This window comes from Vidua chalybeata, chromosome 3, assembly GCF_026979565.1.
Source record: "Vidua chalybeata isolate OUT-0048 chromosome 3, bVidCha1 merged haplotype, whole genome shotgun sequence".
NCBI classification, from domain to species: Eukaryota; Metazoa; Chordata; class Aves; order Passeriformes; family Viduidae; genus Vidua; species Vidua chalybeata.
In genome coordinates this window covers 30,287,646-30,308,525 of record NC_071532.1, presented here as the reverse complement: position 1 = coordinate 30,308,525, position 20,880 = coordinate 30,287,646, and the positions used below count along the sequence as shown (strand labels likewise).

The window sequence follows — 20,880 nt, the reverse complement described above, 5'->3', positions numbered from 1 at the left end:
AATGGGCTCAGCCTTGGACAGCAGTGGATCTATTGGACACAGACAAAGCTGCAGAAGCCACCACTCACAGTAGCCCACAGATACACCCCTACCAAAATATTGCCATGCAAAGCCAGTGCAGATCCACAGACTGATTAAATTCCAGTGGATTTTAGCTATGAACTTGTTTAGGCTGAATTTTATTTCTCAAAAGCAAGCAGAGAAAAATTATTGCAGTTCTGGTTTGGTGATGTTCCTTGTGGAAAATCTCAGTCCTTATCATATCTTGGAAAGGTCAAACAGTGATAGGAAAAGATTTTTAGAGAAGTTGTTGAGATGACTCAGAAGGGTTTTCTGAAGGAGCAGAAAATGGTAGGGAAATAAAAGAGTTTAAAAAAACTCTATCTGTGCCCTTAAGTACAGAATATGAACATTAATATCCCAGTATAATCCCTGCTTATGATCATGCCTGTGTGATTTTTCAAGTTGTCAGTGCAAAGCAGCACTGTGATGAAGCTCATGTGATGTCATGGTGCAGATGAACAGCAAGCCTAAGAATAGTGCATTGCTGACTTTTCATTTAGTATGTGATGAAACTGAGTATTCATCTTCCTGTGAATATGTAGAAATTTCTACAGGAAGAGAATTTCATGTGTAATTGATGTAGCTCAAGTCAACTCAAGTATTTTCTCCATAGATCTGAGAAAGTTTAAAAGAATCTTTCAGTCACTGCCTACTATACAACATGCTTCTGATCCCCTTATGTTAGTTTCATTACACAAAATTCAGTATACTTAATAATCTAAGCCTTTTCAATTGATTCATAAAATATAAGAAACAAGTTATATCACAGATAGGTCTTTATTTAGAAATGTACAGAAAGCAGTTAGGGACACAAGATCTACCTTGGGATGACTTATTAATTAGAAACAATCGTCTGGAAACAACTCTTAGAAACTCTTTTTCTCCAGAGTCTTATTTGTGTTTCTTATTTCCTGTAACAGATTTTGATAAACCTGACTTCAAGAGAAGCATAGTCTGCTTTGAAGACTTAAGTGTTGGTGCTGTTTTGACTGGAAAAGTTGAAAATGCAACGCCATTTGGAGTTTTTGTTGATATTGGTGTGGGAAAAGCAGGTTTGATTCCAGTGCGAAACATAACAGAAGCAAAACTCTCTAAAGTGAAGAAGAGAAGAAGCCTGGGCCTAGGTCCTGGAGAAAGAGTGGAAGTTAAAGTGCTTAATGTTGATATTCCTCGACTGAGGATAACATTGGATCTTATTCGTGTTTTATGAGAGAGGTTTCAGTAACTGAGCCTTGACTTTAAAGGATAAGTAATGTCAGCAAGGTTATGGAAGGTCAGGCATTTAATGAATGTTGAAAATGAACACATTTTGAAGCCTTCAGCGCCTTGCTTTTTTTTTTTTTTTTTTTAATTTTAGTTTAACAGTTTTACCACATTTCTTGTATCCTTTCTGTTAATAATTGTTGGAACAGTTTTTTGGATTACCTCCAAGCAACCTTGTTATTTTGTCTGCAGAGCAAATGAAGCTCCAGTGGGCTGTCAGACAGATCTTTTATCTGTTGTCTTTGCAAGATTTGCTATCTTAATCTTCAGTTAGTACTGCACAAGCAGATACATCTATAGCTCCCCTCCCAAAAAACAGCCATTCAGTTTGCCTGTTTTCTGGTTGACAGTCTAAAGTAGGGCTCCTAGTGGCAGGAAAAAATGATCTTTTGAAGTTAAGTGGTAATGATGTTGCATCAAAAGCAGACTGAGGAAAAAGCATCTGCTAAAACTATTGATGGTTCAGAAATAGTTATCTGTAATTTATTTGACGTCTGTTTACCTGTATTATGTTTGCTTGTTCAGTTATCATGTATTAACACAGTTGGATGTACCTTGCAGTTTAAGTAACTTTGCTCAAAGGTGTCAAAAGACATTTGTGTTGTTCTATACTGCTGCAAAATAAAAACATTTCTGTGTACTGGTTCTACAAGTAGTTTAACAGTCCTAGTTGTCGTTCATTCCAACACATGCTTAATCACTAACACTTTGAGTGCTCACTGTTTCACGCTAGGAGTGCCTAGCGCAGAGATTTGTCTCTTCTAACTAGAGACTTCTTGGTTTTGTGGTATTTTGGTGGTGTTTAAAAGGACTTACCTCTTGAGCCAAGTTTGCAAAGGACAGGTATACTGGAAGATTAGTTCCCAGCAACAGCAGATATATATATATATATATATATATATATATATATATGTGTGTATATATGTAGTCTTTACAGGGAGTTTTGGTGTGTTTGGCATTTATTCCTTTGCAGTCATCCAACTTGCCTGTGAGTTGGCAGAAGCTCTGGTCTGCAACAGATGAGCCCAAATACACTATAGCAAGTATCAAAGACCTTCAGTGATAAGGTTTCTAACTACAAATGTCCAAGTAGCTGCTGGCACGGGGTCTATGCATGAGTTAGGAAAAAGTTAGCACAGTTTGAGCTCCCAGCTCTATGCTTTAGTTTTCAAAATGATGAGCCAGCTGTAGGCAGTGTATTTTGGAGATTAAAGAATCATTTAGCAGATGGAAGAAAAGGAAGACAGATCTTACTAGCTTCAATGCATTTGTCCACTGAAGAAAAGACAACCATTTTCTATTATGTTAAAGTCAGCACAGCTTGGAATCATGTTTCACAGGCCTTTTTAGGTTTTCCTGTAATACTTCTGCAAGGTATATTTTGTTGTTATGAAATTAGAAACTGTAATACCATGTTACTGTCTTGAAAAACAGATGGAAAGCAAAGAAGTTGAAATTACTTTTTTTCCTGCAGGTGATACATTCGCTTACAGCAGTATGTCCATTAGTAGAATGATTTAAGTTGTGTTAAACTTTATATATGATCTCTGCAGTATCTAAACACTCAGCAAATTAACTGGATTTGCTTGGCCTTCTCTAAGGAGGAGATAAACTTGATATCCTGAAGCTCAATTTAGAATAATATAAAAAGTATTTTCTCTTTCTGTGGTATTTTTTTGTTACTGAAATTCTTTTTTTTAATCTGTAATATTGTGAGGACTGTAGCATCTTTTACATTTTTGTGTATGTCTCTTGGATTATCATGAAATTCTCCAAATGCAAGACATCTTGAGACTCTGTCCTCTTTCCAGCCCAATTCACAGGAGGTATTTTACCTACTCAGAAGACTGACCCACAATTCATTGTACATACTCATAAATAGTTTGCTTTCTCCATAGAGTAACTCAGCAGCTTATCCTGTGTCATCACAGGGACTGTAGGAGAATATCATGTCTATCTCTTCAAATTTTTTTAACCACACCAAAATGAGGAGTATATGACTTCATATCATATGTCTTAAATGTCTGCAGCTCTGCAAATGTAATCCCATTATTTGTCAGCTAGTGGAGTGCCTTAACTGCTTCCCACAAAAATATTTTTCCATTGCAATTTCTTTTTTTCTTTGCCAGAACACAGGAGTTAAAACAGCCCAGTGAGTCTAACAAGGATGAATATGCATAATGTGAACTTCTCAGATTTTGTCAGATCTTTGGAGATTCAAAAATTATTTCTGCCTAATTTAATTCTCAGATTTCATCTTGAATTCTTGTACTGTTCAGATTTCTGACATCAAAGCATCAAAACTGTTTTTCGTAATTCATCCCCCCCCTTTAGTTTCTGAACCAAGAGATGATTTTTTTTCGTGGATGGATGCTTTTCCCCATTTGAAATGGTGTCCAATCTTTGGAACAAATTCAGTACTGCTTAATGGTGATGCCTTCAAATTTTTAAACAAACAAACAAACCCCCGCTTCCTCCTGATCTTAGTTAATTGCTTCAAAGTACAGTTTCTCAGAAGAATTAAATACAAGTCTTTAAGTCTCACTAAAAATTCTACTTTTGCCTTAAGCTGTAGATTCCAAGGCATCTACACACCTTGTAGTGTAGTTCCACCTCTCCCCAGAGAGAAAATCCAGCCCATTGATCTTGGATGACAGTCTGCCTTTTTAGTCCCACCCTCACTCAAATAGTCTGCTATTTTGCAATCACCTTCCCCTGATATGCAGACACATAAGAAGAGCTTCTAAAGATTTCCTGTGCTTCAGATATTACACAAAGGAGAAGAATTCTTCTTCTAAGCAAGATGGCACTTGTATGCCTGGCTGTAGTAATGCAAAACAAGAGTTTAAAAGAAGCCATTTGTTTTGGTTTTATTCCTGCCTCAGGCAGTTTTAGACAGCATATATCAATTTTCCAGAAACTTGTCAACCTCAGGAATGATTTAGTATGCTGTTAAACATAATAAAATCAATAGGAAAACAAATAGAATTTCCATGAGGAGCAGACGTTTGGAGAAGCTGGTCCATATGGCATATAGACATGCTGGAATTTGGGCTTTGTGGGGTACTTGTGTTAGAAAAACTGCATACCACAGAAAGTAATGCATAATTCAGGAGAACAAATAATCTAACAGCTTTGTGGTACTATGTCTTGAACTTGGTGTCTGTATTTATTTAACAACAAATACACTTAGAAACTCTATGCCTGGAAGCTAGAAACCAAACATGAATCATATTTGTCTAATTTCAGAGCTTTCTATAAGGAGCCTTACCCACTGTGAAGTGAGTGCTGAGTGAGTTCTCGGTTCAGCCTGAATAGCACCTTGCTTTTCTAGACTTGCTGAGGGGAATTCATGTACCTGCTTAGCTCTGCTTAAGGACATCCAGCTTCAAGACTATCAATCCTGTAAGACAGTGGAAGGAACAAGCTGATAATGCCAGTCCAAGTTACTCTGTTTCCTTTTTGTTCAAGGTTTCAGAAAGAGCAGTGAGGGAGTTTGTGTGTCCCCAGGGCTACATAAAGGTTGGGTCAGTCAGTAATTCCATTCCTTCCTGTTAGAGACCACCTAAAGGTTCGAGAGCACCTCTGTTTACTGGTCCCAAAGTTTCCTCACCTGCCTCATGGGCATGTAGAAACTGTAACTGTTTAGAAGTGTTTCATTTTGAGAAATCCCTTTGAATCCATACTCTATAAAGCTTCACAAGTAAATGATGTGTCTGTGTTTCTCACAGCAAACCTCAGTTACTAGTTTATAGAGAACTTCAATTGCCTGTTTCCACTTGAGCCTCTAAATGGTCCCTCTGGTGGATGTTGTAATTCTGTGCTGCCTACAGGTACCTCCTGCCAGGAGGCTGTTGGAGATCACTGCTTATTGACAGGTATTTCTAGGAGCTGACCATCTAGAATTATGGTTGGGTATTTCATCAGATATGAGTCACTCATAACAGCAAATGATGACAATTTTAGACCCCTGGAGATGAAGAGCAAATCATAAGAAGGGTATGTATTGCACCACAGGCTTTACTACAGCTTCTGCAAGCTGTAAATAGCAAAATTCTGTAACTTGGAAATAATAAAATTCTTCAATCTGGGAGTGACCAGTGCATGAGTATTGCTTCTGTGTAAGCTTCCACAATGGGGATTGCTGCTTTTAATCAAATCTGTTGGGTTTCATGCTGTTTCTGTAACTGTTAAGTCTCCTGTGAGCATGTTCTAGCTGCATCAAGAATCTTGAGATTCTCCATGCTTTGAAAGAGAGAGAGGACTGGTGGCCATGTCCGGATCAGGGTGAGTCATCCCACTGAGAATTTTAAATCTAACCAGAAGTTCAGGGTAAAGCACTCAAATCTCATCTCACATGCTTTCTGTCCCTGACTAGGAGCTGACACACATTTGAAATTAATCACCTTGCCCCTTGTTTCACTAGTTCGAGCTTTTACCTTACTCAGCTTCTAGAACTGAAAAACACTATGGCATGTTCAATACAGCAGTCCAATTGTTGTTATTAGAAAATTTTGTTTTGTCTTCCTCTCTTGTTCTCCAGAAGAAACAACAAAGAAAGGAGCATTTAGTAAACTGAATGACTTCTTTAGCTTTATTAAATTTGGTTGAGTTCAGGCTTTTAATTGTTGAGACATTGTCTTTAAGCAATAATCAGGAGACCAGCACCTCAGAAAAGTTCAGAGTGTTGTTTTCTCCCTATCTTACAGATCCATTTATCCTGCTACACTTGTGCGTTACTAAATAAAAAGCGTTTTCAGTATGCAATCAGCTAAGCTGGAGTTTTGCATTCTCGTATCTCAATGACAGTCATATTTCTAGGAAAAACTGCCTTTATTTGTGGTCAAGCAGAGAATTTTTTGCATCTGACTCACAATGAGGTATGTGGAAATAATGTCATAAGAGGAACTGTTATGCTTGAGGGTCATTTACAAAGGCTGAATAGAAGTGAAGTCTTAGGAAGTGAAGTCTTAGTACTTTCACCTCAGAATTAAATGTGTGGAATATCTTGGCAGAGAATGGAAATTGCCACATACCAGAACTGTATATTGGCACCATGATTGCTTTTTTGTGTGATGAGGAGAGGGAGGGGCAGGAAATGGAGGGATCTGGGGAAGAACATCCTGTAAAATGTAAATGGTCTTATGGGAATGAAGTTAAGATGATGAAATGCAAATGGCTGTAATGTAATGATAATGTAGTAGTTGTAGAATCTGAGCCTGCTTGTCTCTTGCTTCCCGTACCTCCCATGAAGGTAAAAAATAAGCATAACTACTTGTTATAGCTGATGGAAATTGCATATCTCATATCAGTGCATATTGTAACTAAAGAGTAATCTGGAACTAATTGGCTTCAAGAGGGAGAAACACAAAGTATGTGCTCTTAATTGATTTGCTTCTCATTTGACAGTGTTGCTGTTTCTAGCTAGTTTATTAAGAGTAGATCAGTCCTTGCTCATCAGCACTTCTGGGTGAGAGAGTGCAGCTGTCATGTGTGACGTACGTGTTGTCCGTCAACATATAGCAGGGGGAACCAACAAAATTTTTATCATTTATACCTAGCAGGAAGAGTCCTTGAAAGACTATTTTGTCATAGCTTTCTTCAATCCCTTGAAATTACTGTGTGGCTGTATTTAGTGGATGGGTTAGGTAGATGCAGAGCCAGTCAAAAGCTGAAAATAGCAGAAAATCCAGCTAATTGTATACTGGGTAGAATTTTTTTCCAAGAGCACACAGCCTCAGTGATTTAAGATCTATACTGATGATTAACTTTTTATATAAGTACATGCTTGTTAGCCTCTTTGCTTACCTGAAATGCAATCTTTCATGGTGTGCTCTATGTCTGAGATAGTTACTCAGTTTTAAATTTGAGCCTGTTCTTAAGGTGTTGTCTTGTCTCTTATGGACTGTCCAGTTTAGAGTTGGTCTAAAGTAGCCCAGACATGTTAATCTTTAATGTGTTTTATGAGACCTTGTGTTTTCTGGGACACAAAATTAGTCATAATGTAGGAGCTGAAAGAAAAGAAATATTGTCCAATGTTTGCTGTTGATGGAGTCTTAGTTTTTTGTGTCTGATGATACGTGGTCACTCCTCATGGAAATGAAGGAGGGTTGGCAAAGCTTATAAAGTGAATTTCAAATTTTGTGTCATTCATTAAACTTATAAAAAGATTCTTGTGTCATTCAAAATGACAGGAAAGGAAAATGCCTGTCTTGGCAGTAGGAAGTCCTTGACAGTCTTGGGCACAGTTGTTTCCCATATTTCAGAGTATTAAGCTTCTCACTTGGATCAAATTGCAGTAGTGTGTTTTTTTGGGAACCAATCTGACCCTTTATAGAGACCAGCAAAATGAAAGTAAAAAATTCCCACCTATGGGAGTGGATGTTCAACTCATTTCCAAAACTAAGGTTGCCCATAGTTAAAACTCTTCTGAAACAGTCTTTCAATTGAGATACGAGTGGCTTCCTCAAGTCTTCCCTCTTGTCTTTGTTGAACCAGAGTATCACTGGTTTATCAAAATTTCTCTTTGCCAATCATTTTTTCTTGTCTTTTTTTTCCCCTAATGCTGATCTGCAGTGAGTTATTCACATCTAGGGTAACCAGAGTGCTGCAGAGCTTTGTTTTTAAATGTAAGTACAATTTCATTATTTCAGCATATGTTCTATGTCCTTTAAGTGTCACTTGTATCTGGTTTGTTGTGAGAAATATTAGAACACTTCCCATATAATTGGGTGACAGTTACAGTATTAACTGATTTAGTGGCTATTGTGGGAAGGCATGGTGCTCCACAGACTGACTGTCTGTTCAAGGAGAACTTTGTGATACTGTACGATTTTCAAATGTGGAAGAAGTTAAAAAAGGTTCAGAGGAGTGCCCATCCTCTGCATGAAACAAGGCATGGGTTCCACAGGGAAAGTGTTATGTGACAACCTCTGAGGTTCTGAGGCAAGGCAATGGCTTAGTGCCTGTCCATAGCATAACTAGAAAGAAGTCAAGGATAAGGATAAATTGTATTTTCTCTAGCCCCCTTGCAGCATGAGGGAAAGTCTTTTTTCAGAGATTTCTAATGTCTGTCTTTTCCTGGATTGTTCTTTAAACTAAAGACTAAAGACTATAAGAGCAGAAGGTAGGACAGCAGTCCTGAGTCCATCCAGTTCCAGTGGGATCCATCTGATTCCATCACAGAGCATCTCAGTACAGGATCCCTTTTGTAAGATTATTGAGCCCCTTTTTAAAACCCATTTGGCAATGTTACCCAGCAGAAGCTAATGACTGTATCATGTGCATAAAAAAGAAAGAAATGGGGGAAACCTCCCACCAACCACAGGCCCACTGTCAGTGAACTGGGATTTCAGTTGGACCCAAACAGGACTGTGACTGTTCAAATGGAATTTACACAAAGGTTGTGAGTCTCTGTACAGGTGATGCTGTGTTTTGGGAATATCAACTCCCTTGTCAAATCCACAGAAGCTAATGATATGGGCTGCAAAATTAGTGTTGATTACAACATTAGTGTTGTTGGTCTGCATTTCAAACTGAAGCTTTGCTGGTCATAATAAAATGGAGACACACTTTGTTTTACATGTAAGCAATTACAGCATTCCAGGAGCTCCTTTGTATTTTTATGACTACAAAAGATACAAGTGTAGCTAAAAATGAACATCTAATGTATTCATTGCAGAGCAAAAATATATATATGTGTGACATTTTTGTTCCATTATTTTATTTCTGTTTGTAAACTATGCTCATTAATGAATCTATTTTGTGTGTTTCTGGCTAAATGCTGGCAGGACAGACATAGATATGTCTAGGAATGGATATGCAATAACAAGCTATACAGAGTTTTAAAAATATGTATTTTTGTGATCTTAGAAATAGGATGGTTTTGGTCAGAAGAACTTCACTCTGCAGACCAGCAGGCCAAATAATATTTTTTCATGTTTCATTTAGTTGAGGGTAACATGTTCGTAGTTTTCTGCTGGTGCAGAAAACAGAGACAATTTTTTAGGTTTTGTTTTACTTAGAAATATTTATTGAAATTACTTATTTAAAGAATTATTTAAATGAAGGTGCACCTTAGCAACATGGACTTTGGAGTTTCTGGATGATTTTGTAAATTTTTCTTTTATCCATCCAGTGGCTTTAGCACTTGCAAAATGCCAGTGTTGCATATGTCCATACTTCTCTAATAGCATCCTAAGGGAGCAAAGATCTTCTCAGCAGCAAAAATTTTAAAAAAGGGGTGAGGGAAGGCAAGAGGCCCAAGTTTACTGTGTAATTTAGGTGTGTGCAATGTTCTAGCTGTGTCCTGCAGAAACACCTTTGGAATTATTTCATTCAAACTAATTCAAACAGTACTTTGTGAAAATAATTCTTGAAGGAGCCTTATAGCAATGAACAAGTGGAATGTTATCAATGGAACAGAGATTGACTGTTCATCATGCCTGATATATATTGCTTTGTCTAACAACTCGCCCCAGCAGACTTACAATTGTGTTCTCTCTGAAGACCCTCCCAGCTGCAAGGCCTGATTGACGGAATCTGTGGGCAGATGCACTTGCCAGACTCCAATAAAGATGGGGCCTTGGGAACATCTAAGGCAATTATTGATGGGCAGCAATCTGCTAATCAGACAATTTCAAAATTAATCCCACAGTCCCTTACTGTATTAGCTTTCCTTCTTGTTTGTATTTATACAGCAAATTCATGACTTCAGTGAATACTCTCCCTTCCAGCCCAATTATGTATCTCTGAGGGTATTAAATTAAAAACAGAAGAAATATTGAAAGTGGCTTGCAATTAGTTTCTTTAAAAAGTCGTGTGGCACTTACAGGCTGGGGTTCTTAATATGATAGTTGGTAATAAAAGTAAACAGGATTTTTTTTCTTATACAAGTAAAGTAAGAATTCCTAATATGCCTTGTTATAAAGCAGCCTATATATAATGAAAGGGGGGGGTAAGTGATTTGATTTTGGAGTTTAATTATATCTTCATAAAATTCTTCTACAGTAACTGACAAATCCACAGTGTCTCCAAATAACATAAACAGATTTTGGGTTGTGCATTTTGATTTATCTTTCCCTTGTTTTATTCTGATCACTTTATAATACAAAATTGCTTTGCATTTGATTGTCATCTGCCTTTTAAATGAAGACTAATACAAACAAAACATTTCTTTCTTCAGGAAATATAGAAACATCTTCATGGCGTAACTGTTCAGATGCCTAGAGTCCTTAGTTGTGTACTGTGTATCTCATTCTTTTAAAATTTGGAAATCTGATGCCTGCAATGATTGAAGGATTGTTTCTGCAGATTTGAACCTAAATGTAGAAATTCCTATTTTTATTATTGAAAATGGATAACCAAAGAGAGACATCACTTTAAAGGCATACTTTTGCATCTTAGCATTGCTGATTACTATTGGATTGAACAGTAAGAGCACTGTGCACTTCTGCTGTTTCCCAAATGCAGCAGAAATTGTACAATAGTATTTTGTTTATTCATGATCGGTTTGCTTTCAAGTACAGAGGAATGAAAAAGAAACAGAACTAATCAATTGGAAGTCAATGGGTGAACTCAGTGAATACGTGGGTTGGAGAGTCGATGCTGCAGTGCTAACTGTAAAAAGAGTAGAAAGTATTTCCAAATTGAGCAAGTGGTGAGGCAGAGATTCTGCTGAAGAGGCTTAGGCTCAAACTCCTTCCTCGGTAACTTTGGTGGGTTCAGCCACTTTCTGCATATCTCAAATTTCCATCTGTATGGAAATCTTTCCATCCTTGAATAAGTGTTGGGGAAAAAGAAGTTATGTGCAAGCTTGATTAAAATTGTAGAATTGGTATCATTTTCAAGTAAAAATGAGAAATCTTTAAGGGAAAGCAGCACTGGTTATCTTTGATCTTTTTAGTAATTGCATGTAGAGCTGATGAACATAAAATTATGAACATATAAGGTCATCATCTACTTTGAGCAAAAATTTGAATAAACAGCATCCATTTTGGCCTGTTGTAATCAGTCACAAGTTTGAATTGATTCACAGACGTGGAGGACATGTGAGGCAAGAGTCATACCACAGGTAAACTATTTTTGGATTACCTGAGTGATTTCTTGAACTGTCTTTCCAGAACTATGCAGCTTTTTGTCATGGTAAACAGCTAAATTAAACAGCTTCTTTGGTTGCATATATTTAGACAAGAAGGCAAGGCTCAGGAGGCACAAGAGGAAAAGTTCCTGTGCTTCTTTTATACTTCAAGGTTTAGCAATGTGCCTGTGATGATGCCAAGCTACCTTTCCTTGTGCAAGCAAAACCCAGGATGGAGCTACTGGTAGGCCTTGTTTTATATTACTTTTATTTGATTTATTGCAGAAGTTGTTAACGCCCCATAGTTCTTTGAATAAAATAAAACAAGAAAACCTATAAGGCACAGCAGCAACATAAACCAGAGAGTCTTTCACCTTCATTATGAATAATTCAGCTTTTGATTACCTGGGGATTAACACTTCCATATGTAACAAAAGATGCATTCTGCATCAAGAGGACAAAATGAAAAGTGGAAGGCTAGCAAACAGAAAAGATCATCTCGGTTTCCACCCATCCTTCTGAAGACATTTCTTTAAACCTATCAATTTATCAAGTAGATTTCATATGAAATTATTAAAAAGTGCTTTAAAATTCAGAGATCCTTTTAAGAAAGTAGTACTTGATGAATTAAGGTCACCACTCAGTGATATTGTTGGAGCTTTGCTCTTTAGTAAGGGACTGAGTTTGGAGGTTTCTGACATGTTTTCCCAGCTAAATATTTTAGTGAAATGAGGGCAGCTCTTCAATCCACATCTGCCTAGAGAGATCCTCCTTAGACACAGGTACAGTTCAATTTCCCTTATGCTGCAGTTCAGCCAACTGATGATGTTCCTCTTCGTGGGCATTCCTTTGTCTTCATTTTATATGTGCAGGTGGATTCAGACCATGGGCTATCCATACACCACCAGCTGGTGACAGCTTTTGGCTATGGTTGACCTGGGTTAAGTTAGATCTGATGACCAAAAAGTGAAACTTGACGTTACCAAAGCCTGAGGTTATTTATTGCCCTTTAGGGATTGCTGGTTCTAAAGCAACAGCAATTAGGTTTGTGTGGCACAATAAACAAAAATAGAAAGTGCGTTCATATGGATAATGTAAAGATTAAAGCCCTTGCACTCTCAGCTGTGCGCTGAATAGCGTGGGTTTTTATATGCTTTTAAACGGGAGGGCTGCGTAACATGACCCTCCAGTTGAAAGGATGCAGAATGGCTATACTCCCATCTGGATTATTACATTCAATTTAGGCCACATGAATTCCTGTGCTGAAGGTGTACATCTAAGAAAATGGTTGTGAATTGAGCATGACTTGCATAAAAGAGCAAGTTACACCTATTCATTCTTGAAAACCATCTGCTTTTATTTAAAATTGCAGTTGGCTTGCCAGCCAGCTATGGGGGCCCCATCTTCTTCTCTGTATCACCCCACATTCACATGCTTAATATACTAGTAATTTTATTATGGAGCTGTGGTCAAGACTCTGTGGCTAAGGTTGCAACCAGTTTCTTTTATAAGCTCTGTTTTTTGTCTGCCCCACTAGAGTGTTCTCTCGGAAAATTGACTTGAAAATTGGCAACATTCACTCTGCACTTCGTATCCATATATTTACATTCTCAGGCATGTTTAATTGTCATGCTCCCTCCTTTACTACTCTTTCAACTTCGATATTAATTATTAGGCCCCACTTAAAATTAAGTCTTTCTTGGTGTCTTTTAATTATAATCAAGCCCTAGGCAGTCAGGTTACTATGACCACTGTGTATAACACTATTCTGGATTGTGGCCCTCAGTTGCCTTGTTACAGCTTATTTTGTAGGCTGGAAGCTCTTTGACTTTTTGTTGAATTTGTTTGAGTATGTTGAGGGTCCTGATCTACAACTCAAGCCTTTTCCTACTACTACCATTAAAATAAGTGGTAATATACATCCAAACAATTTATAGATGCAACCTGACTCCAGCTGAAGCTGATGGCAGAATTTCCACCAACATCAGCAGGAATGGTGCAGCTGTGACTCTCCTTCTGGAGATTGTGGGTACTAACTAGCCCTACTATCTAAACTAAACTAGTGAAGTTTTCCAAGTACTCTTTCCTTATAATTTTAAAATTTGCCATTTTTGGTAAGATACGGAAAGTCTGCGCACTTGAGTGTAGGGAATATGTGTGTATCAGCATTGATCACTTATAATTGACACAGCTTTTTTTGGAAACAATACTGAATTTGAAGTGTAATTTGAGTAGTTCCTTATTTTCTGTTTTAATATACTTTGCTCGTCAGGTTTAATATGAAAATGCAGCCTTGCTTACAGGAGCTAAGTAGTGTTAGAGGATTTGCAAGCAGACAGTTGACTTTGGCACCTTAGTGCGTGTTCCAAAGTGGATACAGGTTAAAGCAGGGTGACCAACCTCAATTTAAAATTCAGTACCTGTTGTTATTCCAGAGGAGGAGATTTTTCCTATTCAGTCTGGTCCAGTTTCATGCAATTTCTGAGTAATTATTTCTGATTACATATAGGAAAGCTGTTGAGAATCCTATATCCAAAAATGACTTAACACCATCCAGACCTCTAAATAAGTGACATGTTCACACTCAGCTTCCTCTGTGTATGATTAACTATTTAAATTGAACCAGGATCTTCTAAGTCCTCTACCTTTTCTTTTTGTTTTCAGAGTTTTACCTAGATTCTATAAGTACTTAAGCTCTGTAGTCAGAGAGGTTTAAAACTGATGGAAGAGCCAAAATTTTCTGCAAGAAACAAGTAGTTTGATATTTTCAGAAGCAATTTGATGAAGGTCAAACATTGAAAACTAAAGGAAAAAAAATCTGATGCTAGAAGAGACCCTATTAAAAACAGGACTAAGAATATGATGGTCACAATGGTAAGGAGATCTAAGTCTAAAAGGAAATGTGAAATGTGGAATGGGTCTTGTTTTCATACAAAGGCAGAATGGATAGACATGGGTAGTCCTATGAATGTTAGTTGGTCTATAATCCTTATTTTGAAAAAAAGCAATTTTTTAAAAAGCATGTTGATTTTTTGCCCTTTTCACTGACATATTTGATGTATTTGTTCTCCATTTTGTGCAAATTTCTCAGACTTGCAATTAATAATGTGTAATGTAAAGTGCAGTATCCTTGCCTCTAAAGTATAAATTCACATCCACTTGGCGAAAACATTGTCCCCTCTAACAGAAAGAATGCAGTTCTACCATATGATAAAGAAGCTGTGTCTGAGAAGTCTTTGCAAAGTCAATCGTCTGAAAAACATACCACTTGATCTGCCAGTAGTACCTGTCCAAAGCAGGATCTGTCTTAGAGATGTTTGGTATCAGAGGAACCTATTGCAGACCTGAGACCACAGTCATTGTAGCTTCTAGGTTTAAACAGGTCATGGTATTATTAGTGATGCAGTGACAAACTGCACTTACCAGAGAAGTTTTGGAAGTGTTCGCACTGCAGTTGTAGCTGGAAGATTCCATCTCTGTTGACCAAGGAGTTGGAGGAGTACATAGAAATTGTCTGTTCCGACTTGAATAAGTACAGCCAAATAGCAAAAATCTCTGGAAATGCCTTTTTCAGGTATGGTGTCATTCACTCTTCTAGTTTGAGAGGGAATATGAAGTAATAGTGTATTATTACCAGCCCAGTGATTGAGCTGGTATACTTCCTGTCATATTTTGCTTTGTTTTATTGAATGTGGGAAATCTTAACGTGTTTTTTGACAGCAAAAGTCTCTGACAACCAAGAATGTGGGATATCTTTATTGCATACCTACCACAGAGAGTTGTCACTACTCTATGCACTGCAGAGAAGATTTGAGATAGACAAATCTCTTTAAAGATCAGGCTTTTTAGGAGCCTGCATAGTGATACCTGCCTTGTTGGTTTATTTGTGTGTATTGCACTTGTAAACTTAGTGGTACATATATTAAAATTCAGGTAACTTAGTATGGCATTGTTTACTAACTTCATGCAATATATATCAGTTTAAAAAAATCACTCATATTATGTTTAAGTGCTAATAAAATGAAATCCCTTAGCAGTCAAAGGAATTAGCCCATATATGAGTGAAATACCAAGGCAGGTCTTGTTATTTTTATGAAACTCTGAATAATATAAGTATCCAATTGATAAAATTTTATTAAAGCTGACAGCCCTTAAGTGATCTAAGTGGTAAATATTGAAATGAAGTTTCAACAACACTGCAGTACCAAGGGAGGCCTAAGGCAGTAATAAGGATTAAACAATGATTTAATGTTGTTCCTTGGGGGTAGGGATTGTTGTTTTAATGGAGAGCAAAAGCTCACTTCCTTCTAAATAATTAAACTGTGATTTGAGAAATTGATCTAAGGTAGTTGTAGTGGTTTGTTAAGTCCGAAAGAGATAAATGAAGGCAAAGTGTCCTGGGGCAAGGGGAAGTCAGGGGAGAGTAGTGAAGAGATAGTTTTGCAGGGTAGATTCATGACAAGTGTCCCTTGGGAAGGGGAAAGCTGGCAATGAGCATATTTTATCTTTTATTTGTAATGTAAACAGACTGGTGCTGCCTGAGGGTGGGTAATAGCTAATGAGCAGGGGGTTTCCGTGGGGTGCAGATTTTATTAGCACAGCTTATAAAAAATGGAGCTAAATTAAAAATGCAATGTCTTCTAGATAATCCGATAATCAGTGGTGCTACAGGGAGCACCTCCACCTAAGCAGAGCGAGTGTATTAGCATATGCATGTAAAATTTTCAAACATTTTGTTCAGCAGTTTCTGCAAGCTGAATGGCTTTGTCATCTTCAGAGCAGAAAACGGATTTCACATAATAGGGCTGAGTATTTTGGGCTGTTTTAGGAATGGAGGAATGAAAGAATTTTGTAATGTGTTTCAAATCTGTCGTTTGTATATAACCACTATATAACTTAGTCAGAGACATTCTCATCATATATGCCTCTTGGATGATGGTTACAAATGATATGACAGCTAGGATGGTGGTAGAGGTGGTGTGGAAGGGGGGAAAGAGAGAGAGAAAACTCGGCCTAATTAGATAATTGCTTAAGGTAATTTAATTGGGATTAATATGATACTCAACCCTGAATTGTTCTAGACAACCAATGCAGAGCTTCCAAAACTGTGGGGGATGTTTTCCAACCAACCACCCTTCTCAGTCTGTATGCACATAACACTCTTTAGAAACACAAATACATTGAGTTAGCATCCTAGAAAACATTGAAATTCCCTCTACTTACTGGAAAAGACTGTCTACATTCAATCCAGGCCTTCAGGTGTAGATGCAAATGGACAGGGTACGTCAGAATAATGTTGTATTTAGGCATGTAGAAGGAGGAACAAGTTGAGGCATCAAGAGCCCCTGGGAACACATGCCACTGTCAAAATCTTGTGACTACTGCTGCCAATGCCTCAATTTTTCTCAGCATCCAAGGCAAAGCTCAGAAGCCAAATTGAATACAAAACATGAATGACAAAGTCTTCTAGAACTTCAGTATTAAGATATCTATAGTTTTCAGTAGCAAGAAAGGATATCCCAAACACTTGTGGCTATCAGGGGCTTTGGGACACACTGAGTAAGGTCCACTGAAACAGGAAAAATTAACAGAAATCTCTCTGCATATCTCTCTCCAGACTGTAAGATCTGGGGCTAATAGTGTTAAAGCTGAGATTGCACAGTCAGAAACATGTCTTTGACCCACCTGCTTCTCTCTGTGCAATAAACTGAAGAATTGGAAGTGAAGTCAAACCATGCAAGCAGATAAGTGTGTATAAAACAATTTTTTCCAAGCATGTTTTATGTTGTTCTATTTTGTATACACGTTACTATAATTAGAGGAAAGCTTCAGGACCACCTGGTGTACAATTGACTTCATTGTTCCCAGCTCCTCAGGCTAGGAGAGAGAAGAGGTTGTACCATGATCAAACAATCCTTGTTGTTATTTATTGATGCCTTTCCCTAAGTGCCAGGCAGGTTGCATGTTCTAGTGTACATAATTCCTTAGAGCCCACCCCTTGATGCACTGCACAGTGTGCTCCAGCTGTCTCAATTTGGGTGTTTACCAATAGTTCAGTCTGATGAATGGAATCCATCAGGTGTCTGTACTCACCCTCTGTCAGAAGGAATGAAGAGTAGATAGTATATTATGTATTGGTACATTCATTTGTCCGATTGGATTTGGTTTTGCATGTGTACATGTTGCTTTTTATTTCTGTTGGAGAGCACAAGGCAGAAGAAATGTCTTGCACTTGGAGCCAGATGATGGTAGAACTAAGTCTCAGGAAATAGGTTTGTCTTTTCCATGGGAGTTCATACCATTGCTCAACCCATCACTAAGAACACTTCTGTCTCCTGAGGAGGCAAAATCTGCTTTATGGAAGCCTCCGTTGTATGAAAGAAGAGATACACACCTGAGATTTTTAAGAAACCCTTTGAGGAGGTGAACAGGTAATCCCAAACACAATTCAAGTTCTGTGGAAGGCCAGGGTAGGGAGCTGGGACAGGGCTGACATGCCTCTGGTAATTCATCTTAGTGAGGAAATGCCATCACAGCATCAATGAGGTTGGAAGGCACCACAGGAGAATGTCTAGTGCAGTCTCCCTGCTCAGAGAAGTGACCTGTTGAGGCCCATGTATTTTAGTGCATCAGCTGCAGTGTCCAGCTGTCTAAGTACTCCCTGTATAGGTATCTTCCCATACTTGAGGGAAAGATGGTCTAGTTCAATGACATTTATCACCTGCTAGGATAAACTAACAGGGTAACGATAAAAGCACTACTTCTTTGTTATTACATTTCTCTAGTATGTGAAATACCAGAGTATGTCTAAGACATGGGACTAACTAAAATAAAATACTTTAAACTATCTTCTTCTGCCCCCCATGGGTGAACACCTGTGACCAGATATTCATCGATGAGTTTATCCTAAGTATTGGGATTGCCAATAGTAGTGAATGGTAATAAATGCTTGAATAATAACCAAGGCATAGTGGCTTGCTGTCTTGTTAGTTTGTGTTGTCAGTTCCGCTGATTTTGAATAGGAAGAATTGGTCAAAAATGAATAAATGAGGCAATTTACAATTAAAAAACTATATTCTGATCCTCTAGAGAACCAAGACATCCATCTATTTCAGATGACCAGAGCTGTGCTGGGGTTAAATTTAGAAAAGTGTCTAAGGTGAGGCCTGAGATATCTTCTCTATGAAGACAATATATTACATTTGATCTTTTGTAAGAATGCAATTCAGATTTTTGGATGTCACAACATGGCATTCCACAGTGTTTATTCAGGGAGAATATTGCTTTTAGATTATCAGCTGGTGCACATCAGTAATAGAAACATAAATTTTGGCCTATTATTTACTTACCAGGGTGTCAGTAGACAGTTCCATTCCTGCCTTTGCCTTATGCTTCCTGAAGAACTATCATGCAAGTCACATGTCTTTCCAGGCTTCCATTTGCCATATCTGGACCAGTAGTAAGAGCAGTGCCTTTCTCACTGCTTTTTTAATCTCACTACTTTGTTTAGATGATCTTCAGCGCGGCAAGTGCCCTGTTCTCTGCATCTGCAATGCAGCCAAACCGAGACCTTGGAAATGAGTCAGAAGAGCTTTGTCACTGTTGGCTTAGAACACATTTTTGCCATGGTCAGATTTCTTACAGCAGTTTATTTTTGTGGCAAACATTGCTATGTTTTGACTTAAATATAGCAAAATATTCAACATGATGAAATTGCAAAAAATGTCACAGTTCATCATGCTACAAAGTATAAACAATCATCAAACAGGTGAAAAATACATTAAAGAAGAATAAAACTTCAAACAGGTTTTAAGTAGTTCACTTTTATGTTTTAATAGCTCTTTAGGAGCCTATAAATAAAAAGTCAATTGGATTTCAGACTTGTTTCCATAGTTATATTACACACAGGGAGTATTCAATAAAACAAATCTTTTATTTAGTTCCTGACAGGTAATTAAAATGTGCCTCTGCATTTTCTTGTCTGTTTCTGTAGGAACTAATATCAAAGTTTTCTAGAATTTACAAGTATTCACAAATATATTGCAACTTAATTTTATCTTTTGGGCTGAAAACCTGGTGCTAAATGGAAGTCTTTAGTTAGTGGAAAGTTTGAATTCTGTTTGGCATTCTAAGTCTAACATTTCACTTTTACTACAAAAATTTACACTCGGCTTCAAAGATCCTGAGTCCCGTTTGCATATTTTTCAAAGTAATAGATGGTGGGCAAAGCCAAATATGTAGAAAAACAGCTACTAGAAGCAGAACAAATTTAGAAAAAAAAAAAAAAAAAAAAAAAAAAAGATTGTTAACATTCCTGAAAATATTTGCAGGATGGGGAGAAGGTGCTCATGAGGGTTAAAGTACTATGATTTTTTTTTGAATTCTTAGTTGTCAATTAAATTGTTTTCATTTCAAGTGTCTGAGATTTTTCTAGGTACTGTTCCACAAAGGACCATTCAGTTCTTCAGTCTCTTCAATACATATACTTTTAGAAGTTTTAGAAGACAACACCTGAGAATGTCAGAAAAAAGAAAAAAAAAACAAAAAAAAAGCAAGAGAGACACTTGTTTTTACTGCTGACATGCTACCTGGATCAGTATGGCTAAATCAGAAACTTTCAGTCTTTGTGTTTTTACAGGATTGTATATGGTGGCACCATGGGGTTGGATTTCACAGCTGGGGATCATATAAAGAATAAGCTGCATTTTACCAGACTTACTTTTTTTTTCCCCCTTCTTTTTCTATATATCATTGTAGTCTCTTTGCCTCTGCAATATTTTAGTACCCACTATAGAATATGGTGACCAGTAGATCTACCAGGATCTGTATCAAAATGCCGAAATCACTCACACAGGAAGCTACCTCTGTGCTATTCTTTGTGTATCTCCCAGGCACGGAGGAAAATTGCTTTGGGAAGGGCTTTATCAATTAAACTGATTAAGAACTAAGCTAATAATAATGATTGCCCATATCTTGGCATGTGATAACTTTGTGATATATTTCTCACACCTGCCTTGTCATTTTGGCTACAATTGCCTGACTGCTTGGGTAACCAACTACCTTGTTCTTTGTGGATTCCAAGCATTGGTTGTCCTCCCTACAGTTACCTAAAACCATTGTAACTTTTCTTTGATCATGCATACTGAAGGAAATACACAAATCTTCATGTCTGTTGCATGGATCTTCCTGTTAGTACCACTTGTATAAGGCCGTGCTATATCCCGCAGTTCTGGTCCAGCTTGGTGCTATTGGGGGATGTTTGATGGGCACAGAGGCTGGGGCTACTGGGGTCATAAGAGATACTGCTGGATAAAGCAGAGTTGGGAGAAATAGAGTTTCCTAACACAGTATGGAAATGCTGTATGAAGAGACTTTTGCCTTCCAGATGGCCGTGTCTAAACAGAGGCAGCAGTATCCAAAGGGGGAGGATATCAACTTCTCAAGGGTTGCGAGCTCGGGCTGTTGACTGTTGTGGG

General features: G+C 37.7%; 1 protein-coding gene across 1 annotated transcript in view; it reads left to right on the top strand.

Annotated features, from left to right (window-relative positions):
• SRBD1 (S1 RNA binding domain 1) overlaps positions 1-1,964 on the top strand; it is a 123,517-nt gene extending 121,553 nt beyond the window's left edge. The window contains exon 23 of the mRNA XM_053939647.1: positions 984-1,964. Within this exon, the coding sequence (XP_053795622.1) occupies positions 984-1,273 (290 nt within the window). The 3' untranslated portion in view covers positions 1,274-1,964. The remainder of the gene's footprint in view (positions 1-983) is intronic.
• Positions 1,965-20,880: the final 18,916 nt, after the last annotated feature.